This window comes from Falco naumanni, chromosome 2 (assembly GCF_017639655.2).
Source record: "Falco naumanni isolate bFalNau1 chromosome 2, bFalNau1.pat, whole genome shotgun sequence".
NCBI lineage: Eukaryota > Metazoa > Chordata > Aves > Falconiformes > Falconidae > Falco > Falco naumanni.
Genome location: NC_054055.1, coordinates 72,946,016 through 72,965,659, shown reverse-complemented (window position 1 = coordinate 72,965,659; position 19,644 = coordinate 72,946,016). Strand labels below are relative to the sequence as shown.

The following is a 19,644-nucleotide window of genomic DNA, read 5'->3' as shown; positions in this document are numbered from 1 at the left end:
GAATTGGTTGGAATTTTGCCGATGGGAATTTTGCATTTAAATTTTATAGTTGTTGCTGCTTTGAGTGGAAAGTTCTATCAAAAAAGTATTGGTCACAGCATTTGATGTGACATTTACTGAGTTTTTTTCTGGTAGAAAATGCATGAGTATCTTTAAAACTACAGTATTTCATAGTGAAAAATTTTGGAAACGGAATGTCTCAGGTTTGGGAGAGGTAAGGTTTTGGCTGAGTATGAACTCTGCCAATTCATTTTCTGTTGGGTTCTGTAGTGCCTTCACCAACAGTGGATGTAATAAAATCTAGTATTTTATGATAAATCTTTTTTATTAAATACTTTAATATTTCATTAAAGTATTAATGGTTGCTTTTACTGAGTATGCCTAATGGATGAACCAAGGATGTTCACAGCCTCCACTCCTGTGTGTCTTAGGGTCTTCTCCTTCATTTCAGGTGACCATCACACTGAGTTCTATAGGATTCAAAGCTGTTTTCCCTCCTGGTCATCATGCATGCAGGACTGTGGTACTAGGGCGGGCACAGGCTGCAGTGCCCTCACTGCTGTGAAGATACTTAGCAGCAATGATCTGACCTATCTGACTCAAGCAATGCTATTTAGATGTGGAGGAGAAAAAATGGATGTTAGAGGTGAAAAAACACACAGGATAGCCAGGACTCCTTCGTTTACCTAGGAAAGGTGAGACTTTGCTTTTTTCTTGATTTGCCTTATTTTTGTGGTCTGGTGAACCTTTGGCTCCTGTCTGACAACTACAAGAACCCAGAAAACTTATCTGCACCTTATCCAAGGGTGCTACTTTAGCTCTACTATGATGCATGATGCTGTTAGACTAAGATCTGCACTATAAAAAGTAATCCAACTTCTGACAGCGTAGAACCTGAAGCTGCTATAGTATCTAAAAATACGTGTCTATGATGTGCATTGGTTGCACACAACTAGAGGATGGGCTAATGAAACTCCTATTAGTCCAGATTTTACTTAGATGAAAAATTCTTTCTTTTAAGATCAGTTCTGTTGTGGTCTGGAGAAACATATAATAAATGATAATAAAAATAAACAAACATGCAAATTAATAAATAAAAAAACCCCACTGACACATGTTGCTGCATGTGAAACTTTAGCATATGTCAATTATATTGCTAATGCAGATGCCATCCATTTAGGAACCAACTTTAAAAATGTTTTTTACTATGGCTATTAAGTGACAGTGGTCTTCTAATGTCATTCAGTAGGAAAACATCTGTTGTGTTTATTCCTTACTTTCTGGATAGCTCCCTGATGTTCAGCTTCACTCATTTTCCGTTCCATAGTCTGAGTTTACTTTAACTGAAACTGTCAAACAGTAATTCAGTTCTTAACTAGATTTGTGGTGGTGAGACAGAGGCTAACATAAAAAGGCAGAACTTATTGGCGTGATTCATCATCATACTTTATTGCATACTCGAGCTTACTGGGCAGGAAATGTTATTAAACTGGAAGATGTATCAGAGCCTTCTGAGTTTGGCAGGATGAGCACCTTAAATCTCTGGAAGGGCCGATGTGTTCAACTCACATTCAGTCCCACTGAATGGCTGCAAGAATATAGATGTTGTTCCAGGTTAAGCTTTGCAAGGGACAACAGCTGGCATTGTGTTCACACTGCAACAATGGTATGGTTAAGAACTAACGTGCAGAAGGCAAATAGTCATGGCAACAGCTATGCTTACCTGTTTTTCTGGGGAGCGGGGCATAGCCGCATCTACTTGGTTACTGCATGTCAAGCACTTATTACAAGTGTCAGCTGCTGTTAGAGAAATCCAGAATCTATGTTTATTTTTCAGTAGATACATAAGTATTAGTAATTATTTGTATTGAAACACAAATGGGGGTAAAACATGAATTGCATGTCAAAGTAACAAGTGAAAACAATGGAGCTCCTGAAGGGAAAAAAGAGATTTTTTTTGGTAAAAGTTTAATGAAATACTATGGAAGAATTAGCTGTAATTGTTTTATGTGAAATAAAACATCTTTTGGAAAAAAACGCCTTATTGGTAGGAACATACGAAAAGTATGACTAACAGGTTCAGACAGGGAAATCTCTGGTATGAGAAATCTGGGAAGTTTCTGCATTATCTGTGGCCCGGCTGTCAGCTCCAGTGTTACTATGGACTGAAATCCTGAAAAGTAGGGACTTCGAGTGGGTCAAGACTGGCAGTTCTGTTGTCGTGAATATACAGAAGCAGGAATTAAATTGCATTTGAAAAGGATAAACCAAGAAGATGTTCTTACTTAACAGTAAGTGGCTGCCAAAGAAATTATACTTGTAAAAATGCAGAGTATAGTTTTACCAGTAAATTTCATTGCGTAAGCAGATACAAAGAACTAGCTTTCAGTGTACTGAAAAAGTTGGAACTGGGAAAGTTTTGAAACCAAATTTGATTGCAATGTTTAAACTATCAAATCTTTATATTCAAGCAGGTTATGCAAAAGACACAGCTTATTTCTGGATTTCTCTTTGAATTTTGTTGGATATTCTTCCCACTTTGTGTTAGCCCCATGGATAAACCTCAGTCTCAAATCTTTGAATTTACTGGCTGCTCATGCTGACTGTGGAAAATATTTTTTCAAAAGACTCTTTTGAAATTCTTTTTAAGAACACTGTATCAGAAACATAACACACTGTGCCTCTTCTCTTAGGCAAACTTTCAGATGTTTGTTTCTGTTTTGTTAAGCTCTCAACTTCCATATGAAAATACAACCACCAATACATGCACACAATACTTGCATTTTCTGATAATGTGTATTTATTTGTATCCAGAAATACAAATGTTGGGATCAAAATACGAATATAAATAGTATTCTAGACGCACAGCCCTACTTCTTAACACAAAATAAACTGGAATGGATGTGGTCAGTAAGGGAAGGTCGTTGTCTGAGAACCTGAGGAGATGAAGCACACAGGTGTTTGACTTTTCTGGTTAGGTCAGTCTGGGAGATCACTAGGATGGCTGTCTAACTTAGAATGACATACTGGTACTAGTGCTACCTGTATTATTCAAGGCACATTGGGCACATAATTGTACTTTCATTTCACTATGACATCACAAGCTGCACTGCTAGCAAAGAAATCACACACCCCTAAGGAAAACTTAGGAAAGAAGGATAATTAGAAATCTAAAATTTTATTTGTGTTCTATAAGAAAGTTCAGTTTGGCACATAGTTGGCAGTTTTTATGTGATTTCTAAAATTGCACTCACTTAAAAAAATTTCATATGTTGTCATGTTGGCAAAAAATGTTTTGAGAGCTGTATACTGAGAGTTTATAACAGGTAATCCTGAGGTGTTTGATGACTGCCTGTGATAGCCACAGACTGTGCTCAGATTTCCTCCAGCCTGGTGTTACTACTTGTGACAGCCACATGTTGGCCCATGATTTATATGGTTGGTATTGCATGTGAGTGTGGATGACAGTAACATCGCAGGACTCCTTAATGACTGCAAAAGAGATTGTGGAGGACTGATGCTGTAATCTCTCTGCACAAGGCTTCCCACGGTTGTTCAGAGGAGCACTGTTCTGTGGAAGCCTATTCTGAAATTTTGTTTCCTTTGGAGCACTCTGTCCGGCAGTAGCATACTTCCCTGATCTGCCTGTGTAATACTGCCAGATGCAATTATTTTAGCAGCTTTCCATGATTTCAGTAGCAGCTCACATTTTAAGGATCCCATGTGGTCTGTAAGTATGGAATGGACTCTGTAGCATGCTCTGTTCTACATTCATTTGTCAGCAGGTGGTGTGTTTTTGTTTTGTTTTTTTTTTAATGTCATCACTATTGTTCTTTTCATCCATTTTCTATTAATGTGCAATTTAGAAATTTTGGCATTTATCTGTTTTAGGTGTCACTTTAAGTACATAAATTACAAATCTCACGTTAAAACTTAAGTTACAAATCTGCTTTCCACAAGCTTTGAAGCCAGCCAATGGATAGCTCAACCCCTCCAGAACACGATCCAAAGCTCTTCCTGTTTGCTTGTAAGAATATTTTAATTAAACCCCTCTTCTGGTCAGTGGTCTTGATTGATGAGGAAGTTTTTGACTCAGACCTAGTGGCTTTTTTCTTAAAGCTTGTAATCATAACACAGTCTCAATAGCAAGCTGTCATCAGCTTCACTGTGGATATTTCATTCTTTGTATTTTATAATGTCGTGTCAGTATAGCTTCATCTCTCCCAAGCACTGCCATAGGCAGCAAGAAGGTAAAGAGACATTAGGAGAGTATTAAGTGCTATGTTAAACACTAAAGGGAGCACCTTGGTGCCCCTATAAGAACCTCTACAGGCTGGCTTAGGCCTCCAAGTAAAGCTGAGTTACATGAGTGCTTCCATGACACCAAAGAGGCCGTTATGGCTCCTCTGGCTAGTGTCATTCATTAGCTAGATAAAAGAATACCTGGTGGATAACTGACTGTATCAGTGCCTGATTTGCTTAGTTCAGTCTTCGACAAAGCATACGCGCAGACATATGAATAAACATAACCACACATCTTCTGCTGTCTTACTTTATCCTTCATAAATAGCAAGTGATTAGAAGATCAAAATGCATGTTTTGATAAAAAGTAGAGAACTCTCAGGTGTCCAACTCTGAGGACTGAACTTCATGATGAATTTTATTGTCTAATTTCACATATATTCTAGGAAAACCCTTGAGAACTCCAGATGCATACAAATGCTGTCTTGAGGACACACAACAAGAAAAAAAAAGTAGAAGAAAGTTAAGTTTGTAGAAAGGAATACATCATCACAGACCTTGGATATCTCCCTTGAAGAACGCCAGCAGCCACTAACCAAGTGCTTGAAGTCAGTCATAATCCAAAGTTATTTGAAGAAACAGCTACTAGGTAAATTGGATTAGAACAGTATTTATCTCTAATTCAGGAGTTAGTCCTAGAAAGGGTTATAGGGTAGCATTATAAATTTGAGTTATCCACCACAGGTATGGTGTACAAAAATTTACTGTTTAACTTGTCAAAGCAATACAGTCCAAGTTGAGATGATTCTTTTCTGTTAAAACAACATTTCACTTCAGATATAAAGCATAGTTTTCTTTTTAGTATCTAAAACTGGTCTAAATGATGAGGAAAGTAAATTCTCTGTTTTCCAGACAAACCATGGATCCCAGGGGAAAGGGCAAAACTATTAAGGCCACAGAGTCTTGAAGGCAGGCCTTCATTTTTGGCATATATACTAGAATACTTCAAGAAGATAACATGTTGAACCATAAGAAAGTTGTAGGCATATAAATATGACATAAGATGAACGATGCTATGCTTTTTTTTTTTTTAGTATGTAAGTTTCCATGTAAGTTTTCAGTATGTAAGTGTAAATCAAGCTGATTTTGTGCTTGCCAAGGGAGGGAGGGAGGGAATATCTAAAGTGAAGTCTGGGGAAAAAAGAAAAGCTCTAAAGGAAAAAGAACCTCACCATTCAGCTGTGGAAATGAATTGCCAATGCATTGCTTGGGTTTTGTCTATTTTAAACAGTCTTCTGAGAAGTGACCTGGATGAGGTAAACATCAGCCTCAAGTTTATGCTCTGCATCTCTTGGTGTAATGAAGTTGCTAAGTGAAGAAGGAAGGATTCTGCTAAACTGCTGAAATCTCACTGCAGTTTTCTTGCTACTTAGTAATTAAGAAACCTACAGCCCGCTTAAAAATTAAAGAAGAATCACACAAATGCTCAATGTGTAGGTTGAAGACATCTACAGTATTGGTCACACACTGTGGTGCTCAGGAAGAACCCCAGCAATGTTAGTGTCCCACTTTCTAGCTCTTGGGCTAGAAGTAGTATAAGCTTCGGTATCAAGAAAAGCTAAAGGCACTAATGTAAGAGGCACAAAGATTTCACTGTAAGCAAGAAGAAGAAGAATATACTTTGAAAAAAATCATGTCATTGTGTAAGCAGCTAAGAATATGGGCTATGGCTTGCCTTTTCTTAGTGCTTTTATGGAAACCCAGAAAGAGCAGCCAATTGGAAAAGTACAGTCTGTTATGGACAGCCTTTACATGTTGCAGTGGATGCCTTGTTTTACAGCTTAGAAGGTAACACCAACCCTCCAGATTGTGAGGCTAATGAAATCTGTCTTAAAATACTGAGTTTCCCTTCCCACAAAGTCACCAGTACAGCAACTATGGTCTTCCCAGAGTTGTCTCCTACCCAGTCACTTGGAGCGTGGGCGGAGCAGAGTCATTTTTCTAGAGAGATGGTGAAATTTGGTGTAAAAAGGAGGTAAGCATGAAATGACCAGGTAAACTGAATTGTGATAAATTCATGCAGCAACATGAGGCACTAGACTCTGGGACACATTAGCACTGCAAAAATATTTGAGAGAGCTATCTATCTGAGTTACTTGGCAGGATGCCTCCAGTTCCAGAAATATAATTTCCTGTCAGCTAAACGCTCATGTGTCACTACTGTTCTAGTTGGTGAATGTTCAAACAGATGTGGATGATTTGGAATTAGCTGTTGGTAGTTGGTGGAAAGAACTGAATAAGAGGAGTGGGACAGGTAAGAACTGCACAATAAATAAAATAATTTCTCCCCGCCCCCTTTTAGCTTCACTACACATTGCTGTCTCTGTGAAGACAGTTCTGGCTCTTCTGATTCTTTCTGCTGTAATTTTTATCATTTTTATTGGTACGTACAATATACAAATATATAGTTGAGAGTTGATGAAGGAGAAAATGAGCATCTGAAAGAGAAACAAGGCTTTCAAAGTGCCTGAGGTGTTTTAATCTACAGCCTTACTTCTTGATTACTGTTCCACATTACTGCTGGACATGGAGACAACATAAACTGGCTGCAAGTTTTTATACACTTATTCATGGAAGAATGGTTGCAAAAGAAGGAGCTGTCAGTATGCTAGGCATCAGGGCTAGAAGAACTGAGAAGACTGAGTTAAGCAGACCAGTATTTTTATACGCACTTAATTATTGCCTTGGAAATGCTGGTCTCAATGCAGGAAAACACTGTCCATCACTTTTAACTGAAGGGGGAGAATAAGAGATTTGACTTTAGATTCTTCTGGGAAAAGTTGTTTATTTAAACAAACTCTCATAGTCTTTTTTGTAACTTCAAAAAGGAGGGAATGTAATGTGAAGATACTTGATTTTGTGGTTTTACATACATGTCCAAATGTGTTCATTTCACTTGTTTCTGCTTTCGCCATTCCCTTTCCTTCCTTGGAAGGGTAAAAAAAAGTACTAAATAACAAAAAGAAGTGGTTGAATAAATGCAAGTCTTGAATACGTAATTATATGATAAGAAAATGTTCTAAAGTACTAAAAGGTGGTTCTTACATTTCTCATGGGACAATGCACAAAGTGTTAATTTTTCTCAATTTGCAAAAGAAGCGAAAGAATATCTGGCTGTTAATGAGGATATTCTTACTGCTACAGAAGGATATGGCACATAGATATATGTAGACCACATTAGATAGGTGTCTAGAATACATTTTGAAAGATGCACAGCCTGGAAAGCATATCTTCCCTGATTTCTATGGTTTTTCAGTGGCTGCCAAAGCACAGAGCAGTGAAGCAAAGAGAGTAAACCAAGCAACTAGGAATAAGCAGAGGCATGTATTCTGCAACCTACCAGCCTGGGGCCGCTCACCTTGCACATAAATCAATTTTTTGCAAATAACCCCAAAGTAGAATATATTACACAGTAGAGAATGTCCTCTGCTGTCAGTATAAGAGTGGAAGCCAGTAGTGCTTGCAGATTCTTTCTTGGTTAGTACTGTAGAAAAAAAAGTGGATTTAAATGCTTCCAACTTCTGTTTATGAAAGCACTCAGAAAACAGAGGCAATGTGAATGGACATAGCAGAATCAGTCTTCCAAGGAAGGATCTGATGGGATTGCATGCTTTTAGCAGGAATAGGTAGCCATGAACAGAAGTGTAAGAAAAGTATATGCTCATCGTCTAAAATGGGAACGTTCCACCTCCACACTTACTCACAGGACATTCACTCAAGTATGTAATTGCTAAATAAACCTCACTTTACCTGTTCAAGATCTAATGGTGGAAGGCATCTTGTTGTGCCTCACCTGCCTCAGTACTCCTACCAAAATCAATTGATTGTGCAGAGGGTTTGCAGAATCAGGCCCCTAAAGGATAACTTTCTGTTCCTTTATTTAAGCTTGAAATAGTTATAGTGTTATCGCAAAATATGGCTGAAGGTGGCTGCTAGAGTGAACTAATTCATAATTAGAGACCAGGATATTCAACTTCAATTCAATCAGCTTCTTGCACTGCTGAAAATATAACTCTCATCCTTAAATAAAATCCATACTTCCAAGTGCAGGACATAGACATTTACAGAGTAATAGATTTTACAGAGTAATTTGCTACTGAGAGTTAGCAAAAACCTCAACATGTATTTTGAAATCAGAAGGTTATAATTGGTTTAGAAGACCTCAGGCTGGACAGATTTTTCCAAAAATAAGGTTTTGGTCCTGCCCCAAAATATTTCTTCTCTGTGCTTCTAATTTGAATTTTGTCAGTCCTTAGAGAAGTGACTCCTCTCCCCCATGTAAACCCAGCTCTGACTCTGATATTTTAGACAAGTGAACAACAGAAGAAAGTATTTTGAGCTACAGTTAACTTTTATGTTAGTATTTTTTTTTCAATTAAAAATTCAGTGGAAGCACAGAGCAACAGCAATGATAGACAGTGATGTTTCAAAGAACATGACAGCATTTCTGTTCCTTTAGAATTACCATTGCATTAGTCTTTGCTTGTTTGCAGGATTTTCTTTCTGAGGAGAAAAGGAACTGCTCTTCAATGACATCTATTACTCAGCTTTTATCAAATATTGTGTGGAAAAGAAACACATTTTTTGAGATGATAAAAAATTAATCAGGTCCTCCAGATGAAGAAAAAAAAAAGAATTTTTTTTTTAGGTATGTTTTAACTTCAATAATTTGTAACCATTTGTCATCCAAAGGGTAGTGAAAAACTATTGCTATTTAGTTTTGAATCTGTTTTGTTTGCTTGGTAACAATTATTGAGATAGTCTGTAAAAGACGTAATCTAGTTTAACACTAAAACTAGTTTTTGAAAAAAATGGGCAGTTTAAGAATTTAATGGTCAAAAGCTTGCAAAATACAAAATAGCTTTTTAGTGTAAAATATAGTGGCAGTTTAGGAAAAAACCTAAAACATTTTCTACATGTGGCAACTACTCCGTGTTTAATCCAAGTGTGACAGTTGAGTTCCTGTAATGCACTGTTCAAGTAAAGTATTCAGTCTTCAGCTCAGGCCCAGGGGACAACTGCCATCAGTAAGGACTGCCATATTTAACTTTATGGAAGGAACAAAAAATGTCCCTTGGCGCACATGGGTTTTGAATTTGTAAAATAAATTTGAGAGAAGCAATGAGAATGCATGAGATCACTTTTAGTAAATTGCAATCTGAAGAAAGTCACATATTCCTAGTTCTATTATATAGTGATTTTTACTCATGGCCTATCAGCTGTGATCTGCTACAATGACACAAGCAGGAATCTTGTCCTGCTTCAAGTAGAGTTCTTTAGAAATCAATGACCATCCTGTGTTTAACCAGTCATAAAAAAGACATTTAAAAGCCTGAAAAACTGTAGAAGTTATGCCTACAGCTGCCTCAGAGATATGCAAGTCTTTTATTTATATTAAAATAGTAGCTTTCTTATAACTCTGTCTTTTTACCTTAAGTTAAAACTAACATGTGTAGGTAAGTGGCTAGTTCCATTAATCCCAGACCTTTGCAGAAAGTAATGTCCATGTTTTGATCTCACCACAGACATTTCTTACTGTCTTTTGGTGATTTCTCTATAGCAAGGAGGTTACCAATGAGATGTTTCCCAAAACCTATGGGATATAGCTCAAGCAAGTTTAAATACAAATGAGTGTTTTTGTTGGCTTTGACTTATTTGCCAGTGCCAGCATATGTTGCTCTGAGCCTTAGGGATATGGCAGTTTTTTAAGAAAGTGTGGGAATGAAAAACAAAAATGACATATTTAACCTTTGCCTGAATTGTGTATAGCTTCTATGCCAAGGGAGAATAGTAGAGATTCTAATATACAACAATTATTCATAAACATCGCTCACACTACAAATTCAGCTGAATTTTATAAGATTCTTTTCCTTAAAATGAATAGCAGTAAGGAGAGAATTCTTCCATGTTTTTCTTTTTCAGGCAATTACATATTAAAATTCTTCATCAGGTTCTGTGATGGTGAAAGTTAATGTGGCCTTTATAATTTGAGATGAAACTGACCATGTCCTTCACTTTTTCTGCACTCTCACCATCCCTCCACAGTGTAAAAACACAGCAGTCTTCACCACTACAGGCAACATTTAAAGATAGAGGTATCCAACCCAGTAGACCAGGTTAAACAGCAGGAAGGATGTAGGAAAAAAGACCCTAGAGTAAGAGTCCAGTTCTAAGATGTCTATGTGAATCCGTCCTCTCCTCCACGAGCCTGATTTACACTCTTCGTAACAACAGAAAAAGCTCTGGCAGTCTTTCCCATCCAGGCATTCATAGACACACGCATCTTCAAATTCTTGCCAATACATGGCATTGTTCAATGTGATGACTGTAGTTGGTGGTCTCATATCAAGTACAGAATAATTCTGAGGAGAGAAAAAGAAACGAACAGTTTTATAAGCTTCCATGGATGATGCAGATCACAATTAATAATCATGGGAAAAAATCACAGGAGCTGAAAATAAGAGGTCGATACTAACGGAATTCTAGATTTAGGAAGCATCTTCCTTTCCCTCAGAAGACGCCTTTCAATATGAATTTCCGTAGAGACATTGTGGCGTAGCAAGTTAAATAGTTCCCGGTGTATTTTCTACTTGGATAACTCAAGCATATATTTCCTAGTAATCATTTTTTCACACTTAGGAGTTCACTTGCCTGTCAGAATATTGTTTTCAAGTTGCTTTAAACACTTACAGCTACTATATTTAAGTGTGGATTCTGAAAAATAAGGAAGATGTTCCCCCATCCCATTTAATTACAGAACAATCTCCACTTTGTATAGCTACATTCACTGCCTCTTCACTTTTTTATTATGATCTATAGCACCAGACATGGTCAGCAACAGATAGTGATGATTTCAGTACAGGATATCAAAATGCCATCCCTAGGCATGTCCCCTTCGTGCTTATCACACTAACGATGCTCAGAACTAGGATACTTTGATATCACGCTTCCTCACAGTACTACTCGCACCTACAGCCCTCTCCTCCTTCAGTGTACTCCTATTTACACTTTGTCAGCTTTTCTGTCACACATTTCCTTTTCTTGAAAGATGCTTTCTCACAATGGTGTCCTCTCTCATCAAGCCACCCGTTCCATCCTCACAAATGTCACCTCCTCCGCTGGCATCACTAGGAAAGGTCCCATCAGCTTCGCTGCCTATCTGCACCACCCTGACAAAGCAGACTGCAGCCCTGTCAACGGAGTTTTCTCCATGTCGGGGGCCCTTCTGCTCCCTGTGATTGTGCTGAGCATTGCCTTTGCCTGCAGGAGCATCCTGGGTATGCCTCTGTGTCGTGCCTGCTGACATTCTGGAAGATGCTCTGGGCCCCTGCTTCTACTCTTACTGTGCAAAGTACTCAACATTTCCTCTTGAAGGTGTTGGGTCATATCTGAAAACTTTCACTCTGGATGTGAAACAGATCAGTGATATGACTGATGTCCCTCAGTGGAAATTTTCCTTTTTCTGTTGACTTCATTTTCTTTCTACAAATTCTTTGGTTTGGCACACGATAATATTACCCACCTGTAAAAATGCTGGTCCCTGAGCTAATAACTTGATGTGGTATCCCTCTGCTTAGATACTGGCATCTTCAACATAAATAACTACATCTGAACAACTGCCCTATGGTATCCAGCCAATTACTTCTAGGACACAATTCATCTCATCATAAGTAAATGGCTGAAATCTCTCAGGTGTATTGTGCTGTGGACTGTAAACAGATTGCAGTTAGAAGAAGATTATTGCAAATTTATTTCTTGTGAATGGCTTTATCTCTGAGATTAGATGACAGAAATTACACCCTCATGGTCTTGCATTTGTAAAGCTTCAGGTGGCTGGTTTCAGAGCTTTACAATGTGCTGTCACATGGGAAAAAAGTCTAACATTATTGTACAAGCAATCATTATTTGACTGTAGTGCTAAGGAGAGAAAAAAGGTGTGACTAAAGTATGCATGGAATTCTGCTATAGCACTATGTCACATATATTTCCTTTATTGTAGGCCTTTATGAAAATTTCCTACTTGGGGCTACAATATTGATGTTAAAAAGAGGAAAGGCTAAGTTAGATCTCTCCAGACAGTTTTGGTAAGTGAAGATAAATAAATGCCCTGGTTCTGCAAAGGAAACTTTCTCATCTGTCAATAGCCTGGGGTTTTCTGTTGGTTTTTTTGTATCAACTATCTGCTCAGGACAGAAGATAAAACAAATGGCCTGATAATACAGAGCGATTAATCTGGTTGCTTTAATCTCTGTCAGCTAGGAGGCATCCTGAAATGACTAGATACCAGGTGAAGGTGCATGTGTGTCCTGTGCGTCCTGCTGAGCTGGGGTTGGGAGGAGGGCTGGAGTGGTCACCAGCCCAGTACCACCTGAGAGGTCTGGCAAGGCAAGCTGTAAATTATAAATTTCAGCTTCAACATCCAGACCAAGAAATGCAAAAGCAGTGTTTCAGTTCTGTCCTTGTTGTTATTTGGATCTGATAGATGGGAAGCAGGCCGTCCAATCAGCTGATTAACTAGCCATCTGTATAATTATAGTTATATGTATTATAGTATGTATTCCAGTTTCAGATTTCATACCATTTAGATAAACGATTTTGTGCTCAGTTTCAACTTTTATTACAACTGTACACGTATAGTTATCTAGAGGTTTGGGAAGAGAATTTATTCCATTTATAGATACCATACAGCTAACTGTTAAAATTGTTTGCCTAATTTTTTTGAAAATCCACCTGAAAGCTTGCTGAAGATTTTACAGATATACATAAACAAATTATTTTCTATGAAACTCAGTTAAAACTTCATACAAATTTATGACATAACCTGTGCTTATTACTTTTCTATAAAATGTAATGAGAAACTGCAGTATTACATAAAGCAGGCATGCAAAATTTCTGAGGTAAAAATAACAGACAATATTCTACACTTGACCCTTCTCCCTCCCAAATCATCTGATAAATCCTTATAGAAAGAGGCAACTATGTTCCTCTGCCACAGCCAAACCCAAACTGACCTTTTAAGAAAAAAACAAAACTTTATAGTGAAGTCAGGATAAAGCATAATATAGTGTTACAGCTTTCTTGGGAATTACTGCCAGTAAATGTCAACCATACATTCATGCCTCTATTGCTCTCACTGAAAAAAAAAGCTTACTTACCATCACATGACCAAAACTGACATCTGGTAGCTTAAAATAAAGATAACAAAAGAATTACTCAGAAGAAAACATACTTATTTTTTCATATGCATCTAATGTTCAATAGCATTCCTAAAACAAAGCCTTTCAATGCATTTGTCCACAAAACACTTCAAGCTGAGTATTGTATATGTTGAGCATATTCTCTACACTTTAAAACTGCATGAAACCTCAGCAGAATGCACACCTAGTTTCCATCCACTTTAAATCTTTATTCAACCCATTACATTTATTTATTTAGCAAACAATAGCTAAGTGAGCATTTGTTCTTGTGTTAATTTAAATCTTATCAATGTTGCATGCTTTTCCTCATCTTCATTCACATGTATGGAAATGCATCCTACTCACAAAGATACTCCTGACATTTTCATTCAATTTTTCTATAGGATAGCAATTTTAGTTTCATCATTAGCAAGTTCATTTTGATTGTATCATGCAGCCATCTATAAAACTTTTCCTTAAGTGACCACCTCTGGTTTTGTACTTAGGAACAAGCTCCGTTGTGCACAGGGCTAAAAACAAGTGCTGGTTGCCAGTGGAGACATTGAAATCCTATTTATAAAGTTCATAAATATTTCTAGACCTGTTAAGCCATGAAATAACAGATGCATTTGAATATACATTGATGTGCATATATTTGTATAACAAGCTATGCAGTCTGTTCCACTGGGAGCCCTTTGTGACTACCAGCGCAGTAATTGGAGGACAAAAGATGCGTAGGCAGGGTTGCTGTCTCACAGTCAGCAGGCTGCTTCTCTTAGGAACAGATCTCACTCCACAGGCACATAACTGCTTCTACTGTTACTGTGAGTAACTATTTTCCATCAGCTTTCAAGGCAGACCACACTGCAAACTGGGAAGAGCTCAGAGGAGCAGAGCACCATGGGATTACAGGCTGTCATTGAATGATTCTTTGTTCTCTGAGCCATGCACATATTAGAAAAGAAATTTAAATGCTCTTATCTTACCGACTTTTTCTTCTTACTACAGTTTGGTTTCCTGCAACTTGAGTAGTAGTTGAGAGTTGCATACTCCATCAGAGCAGCAAAGACAAATAGAAAGCATACAGTCACAAACAAATCCATCGCGGTGACATAGGATACACGGGGTAATGACTTTCTCGCAATGGTACTCAAAGTTGTCATGGTCAATACTGTGGTGATGCCTGCAAAGAGAAACTTGATTTAATTGTATGCAACATCATCTCTCCATGTCACAGAAGAATCTTTGGAAACAAACATACAAAACAGAAATCCGAAGTGTACCCAAATAATTAATTATTTTCATTTGGTAGTATAAAAATAATGAAAAACAACATCAGTAGAGGCAGTGGTATTTTGCAAACAAAGATTTCCTCAGTTGTTTATATTCATCTTTGCAAAAGTGACATTCCCACGCATCTCAGTATGCTTTTCCTCATCTATTCCTTTTTCTGATGCCAGTTAGGTTGGAGGTGGGGGTGCAGGACAAGGAGAGAATGAAGAAATTTTTGAAAAAAGCATAAAGCAGAAAAGATACTAAACCCAGAAAAATAAATAATAAGAAACTTAGAAAACAATGAAGGAAACATGGTCTTTTTCACAACAGTACTTCTCTCATGAAAAATCTTGTGCTCAAAAAAGAAAATAAAAAAATGGCGGGGGCCAAGAAATTTTGCTGCGAAGCTCTGACTATGAATTTTAAAAATGTGTTTTCACACCATTGGGATTCCTTCACTGCTATTTTCCTTCTCAGTAAGGGAAAACAGACTCTCATACAAACTTCAGATGTAACCTTAATGGAAATAGCCTTTTTAATTCATACAAAGCATAACATCTTAGACATTAGATATGGGAATAATGAATATAATGGGAACTACTTAGTGTGAAATATCCTGAAACAATAAAACTTGTCCTAGAATGAAATCTGTGGGGTGTCAGTTATTTGGCTGCTGGTAATTCATATAATTTGTCTTCATTCCTGAGGAACAGAAGTTTTCATTCCCACTTTGGGCTGATGCTTTTAATCATTCATTATGAACTGCATGCCTTCTTACCGAACAAAATAAAACTCCTCAATGGCTTAGTAAGAAAAATAAAGCTTTCACTCAAATAAGTCTCAAGACAGAATCTGCTCTAAAAACAACATAACCATAAGGTAATCTTTCTTTTTATAGTTAAAGTGATATTTTGCAATGGTACATAGTGTTTGAAATTGCAAGGGATGACTGAAACTATGCCTTATAGTAAAATTACTTCCCACAAACAGCACTCTGGAGAATAAGAAGTATCTGTGGATTACTTTGGACTACTTTCCGTTTATGAAGGAGTGCCCACCTTTGATTTGTAGCATTTGATAGAAACTACAGTGATTCACAAGAATAACCCTCCCCATTCCAACAGTCGGAAGGTCCCTGGAAGAACCAAACGGCAGATTATTGCCTGGGGCTCAACCTTCTACAGTGAATAATCACTAATTGTATTCCTTAAATATCCACTACCCAGAAACAAACAAACAAACAAACAAATAAGCAAAAGATGCTGAAAACCTCACAACCCAATAACCAAGATGAAAGCGGTGCTGATAGGAAGTGGGAAATGCGGACTTTATGTGTATCTTGGATATCTAAAATCTATTGTGAAAATAGCTTTCTGTTTCCTGTCATCTGTGCCACCTCCCAGTATAAGCACATGTGGCTGCCATGATCCAGCAATCCCTCCAGACCCCTCAGCATCAGTTCTGTAGCTAGCTGATGCTTAGGAAAAGTTCCAGAGACAAAGCCTACAAAGATGTTGAACTGCAAAAGGTGTTGACTCACTAGGTTTGCTTTGGCCCTGGCTCACTATAGGTTAATGAGTCATTCTGTATGATCCTGACTCAGGCCTTGGGAGTCACTAACTTCAGAAGAACCGCATCCAGACTATGACATACTCTACAATATGAAATTACGTTCTTTAATACTTTCTAACCCACATTTAGATTTCTAACAGAAATCTGGCCTTTTCAGAGCCACATGGATATGCACCTGCTCTTGGGTATTTTACTACCTTCATTTAGAGATTACTCTAAATCTATAGTGTTCTTCCAGCACAATGTGCAGTGTCCTTTTTACCTGGAGTCAGGGAAAAGTTTTTATTTCCTGCTTATCCTGTAATAGGATATCAGATTACTCTAGGATGCTCTTTTTATTAAAAGGCTAAAAAATAATAAAAAGTAAAAAGTTTATAATGCTCAAACCCTTTTTTTTTTTTTTGCAAAGGTCTGCCATTTTTCTACTGAATGCTGTATTGACAATGCAATGTTTTCCCTCTTTTTACTGAAATGGAGGTATAACTTTGTATTATTTGTGACAAGAATATTGTGCAAGTCTCTGTAATGATGACCAGCTTCCAAAGTGACTATGGACAGAAAGGCAGAGAAGTGAAAGAAAAATTACCATTAACCTCTATGCTTTCCTCAACTCAGCTTGAGTCCTATATCCATGCCTTAAGCCTGAATATGAAATGCCTGCCAGAAGGCCTTGAGACTGTGAACACCTAGAAGCTCTAAGTGATAACTAAGCAAAACCAGCCCAATAAATCATGTTGTAAATGCCTCATTGATACAGGATCTGGGAGTTTTGGGTGGCTCTGGATTAATTTTAGCAGATTGAAACAAAGTAGGTTCTACCAAATTTATAGACACAGCAATGGTGTCAGATTTATTTTGATTTTAAGATATTAATAGTGTCCATCCTCAGTCTGTTTGACAGCAAATCACATTTTGCTACCAGAATATAAAACCTAAGGGAAGGGAAAGTTTAGCATTATCACAAGCCATCATAGTTTCTGTATTATATGTCACATCTCAAATTATGGTGAGGGCATGAGACAAGATTGCTGAGCACACAGACAGAAACATTCAAAGATAAAACAAACATATTTTTACTTCTATTTTTTATACAAAATATTTTTATGACATAGAATCCAATAGAAAAGCATCATTCTTCATTTAAACTGAGGCTTGAACTTGGATTCCAGCTCACACCATAAACAAACAATGATTTTTTAAAATAATAAAAATTCTATCCAGTGTATCAATTTTACATCTAACACATTGGCACAAATTTTAAAATATTAAAATGAGTCTTATGGGGATACAGGCAGAGAGCAAAGAGAAAGAAGATGCAGCACGTGATACAGTTTTGTATTCCTATAAATTTACAAGTTGGACTATAGATATGCACATATGAATAAAAGGAAGCACCAGTTATTTCCAAAGACAATATCTAGATTCTATATCCTTAGCTCATTTTATCTCTCATACTAAGAATATTTCAGTTTGTGGAGTGGTTTCAAATGCAATAAGCCTTGCCAGATGAAATTGTTAAGCCTCTCACTTTGGGGAGGCTTGTATGGCAAAGTGAGCTTTGCATCTGTTATTGGAATTCACGGTGTTCATGAACTACCTATTTCAACAGAATTTTTATATCAGCCAAGGACAGCTTTGAAGTAACCTGACTTCAGAATGTTCAGGTAGACAAGTGTAAGTGGGAGCTTACAAGTTTGTGTGTAAATACCGTTTTGTGACATTTATATTCTCTGAGCAAATTTCATACCAAAGGTGCTATTTGATAAATCAAAAAAGACTGTTGGGGAAAGAAATTAGGGGGGGTAAATAATGCATAAGTACACTTTAGCCCTTAGATCATTGACCTAAACAGTTATTTAAAATTACTACTGTTTGAAAGCTCCTTCCTGGACAATCATATGCAAAGTGACATAGCAGGAGGTTCAGTGTTAGAAGCTCTTTGATCAGCAAGGCTCATTTTTTCTTATTTTCCTAAAAGTATGTTGGTGGGACACTGCAGGAAAGATCTACTGCTTTTACCCATGCTATCACTTGTTTATAAACTTAATTTCTCTACCTTTCTGGTCCGTTTAGAGCACTCACTTGGTTTTCTAGTGAATGAGGGTTAAGATAGAATGACAAGGAAAGCAACCTTCATTTTTTGCTAAACATCACCTGTATCTTCTTTGTACATCAACACACTGCTGACCTTGATACCCACTGTATTTTTCTAAACTACAGTTCGAAGTTGCTCTGTAGTAACTGCCTAATCCTATTACATATTACACTCATTTTGTAAAAGTAGGGGGAAACTGGGATGAAAGCTTCAGTATAACTTAATTCCCTTGATCTTCAAGGAAAACAACCTATTCTTTTCCAGATCGTAAATTTTCCTCAGACACTTGCTGGCTGCTCTTGACTATGAACACTGGGATTAGATGATAAGATTACTGGACAAGCACAAACAGCAGAGTGCCATTTTTTTTTTTCTTTTTCCATGGAGGGCAGAATAACCCAGGATCACAAAACACAGTTCCCATTTAACACTCAAATTCCATTTCCAGTTTTCCACTGACTTTTCAGGTGGCCTGGAGTGAGTCACTTTGCCACTCTGGGCCTCAGCCACTCAAAGTGCATGTGAAAAAGGGACTGTGATGCCAAGTTTTTAAAGAGCACTTCGATGCCTCTGGACTTACGGTCCAATTTTTTTTCCCTCACAGCCAAATACCCCGACTGCATTTATTTTTTCCAGGACAGAAATAGCTTATTACTTTAGTAATCAGAGAGGAGAAAAACCTGTCCTTCACATAACTATGAATAGTTGCCAATAGCTTAGGAAATTACTCATTAATTTCTGTGGGTGAAATATTTCCCTGATGCTAGCTTTTTACATTAATGCAGCTATACTCAGAGTAGGTTTGGTGCACTGAGTCTACAATACATTTCAACTAATTAGCAGGGCAATTTCAGTGGTTTGCCTTTGGCTGTATGACTCACAATTTTACCATGTGCCACTATCCAAATGTGGATATGTGCTGTTGCTCAGACAGATTTATATGTTGCCTTATATGAGCAGACCTACAGAAAACTGGGAACATCTGCTTACTGCATCCCAAAAGTCAACAGGCCATTGCTGATTTGGGAGCAACAGGACTCTGTGCACAAAAAGAGGTGACCCATGTATATGTTATTTTATTGTTGTTTCACTTTGTTTATGGAAAAAGTTATATTTTAGCCCAGTAATTGAATTATTCATCAGAGTTTTAGGAGTTAGTCATGATAGCCATTGAATATAGCCTTGGAACATCTCATCTCAGTTTTATGTTCTTACTTCAAATTC

At 37.4% G+C, this 19,644-nt stretch overlaps 1 protein-coding gene across 1 annotated transcript in view; it reads right to left on the bottom strand.

The window, feature by feature from the left end:
* Positions 1 to 8,783: 8,783 nt before the first annotated feature.
* LOC121083393 (gamma-aminobutyric acid receptor subunit gamma-3) overlaps positions 8,784 to 19,644 on the bottom strand; it is a 51,895-nt gene continuing 41,034 nt past the window's right edge. Inside the window, exons 3-5 of the mRNA XM_040583766.1 lie at positions 14,465 to 14,661; positions 13,458 to 13,487; positions 8,784 to 10,664 (exon numbers count right to left, since the gene is read on the bottom strand). Coding sequence (XP_040439700.1) covers positions 10,386 to 10,664; positions 13,458 to 13,487; positions 14,465 to 14,661 — 506 coding nt within the window. The 3' untranslated portion in view covers positions 8,784 to 10,385. The remainder of the gene's footprint in view (positions 10,665 to 13,457; positions 13,488 to 14,464; positions 14,662 to 19,644) is intronic.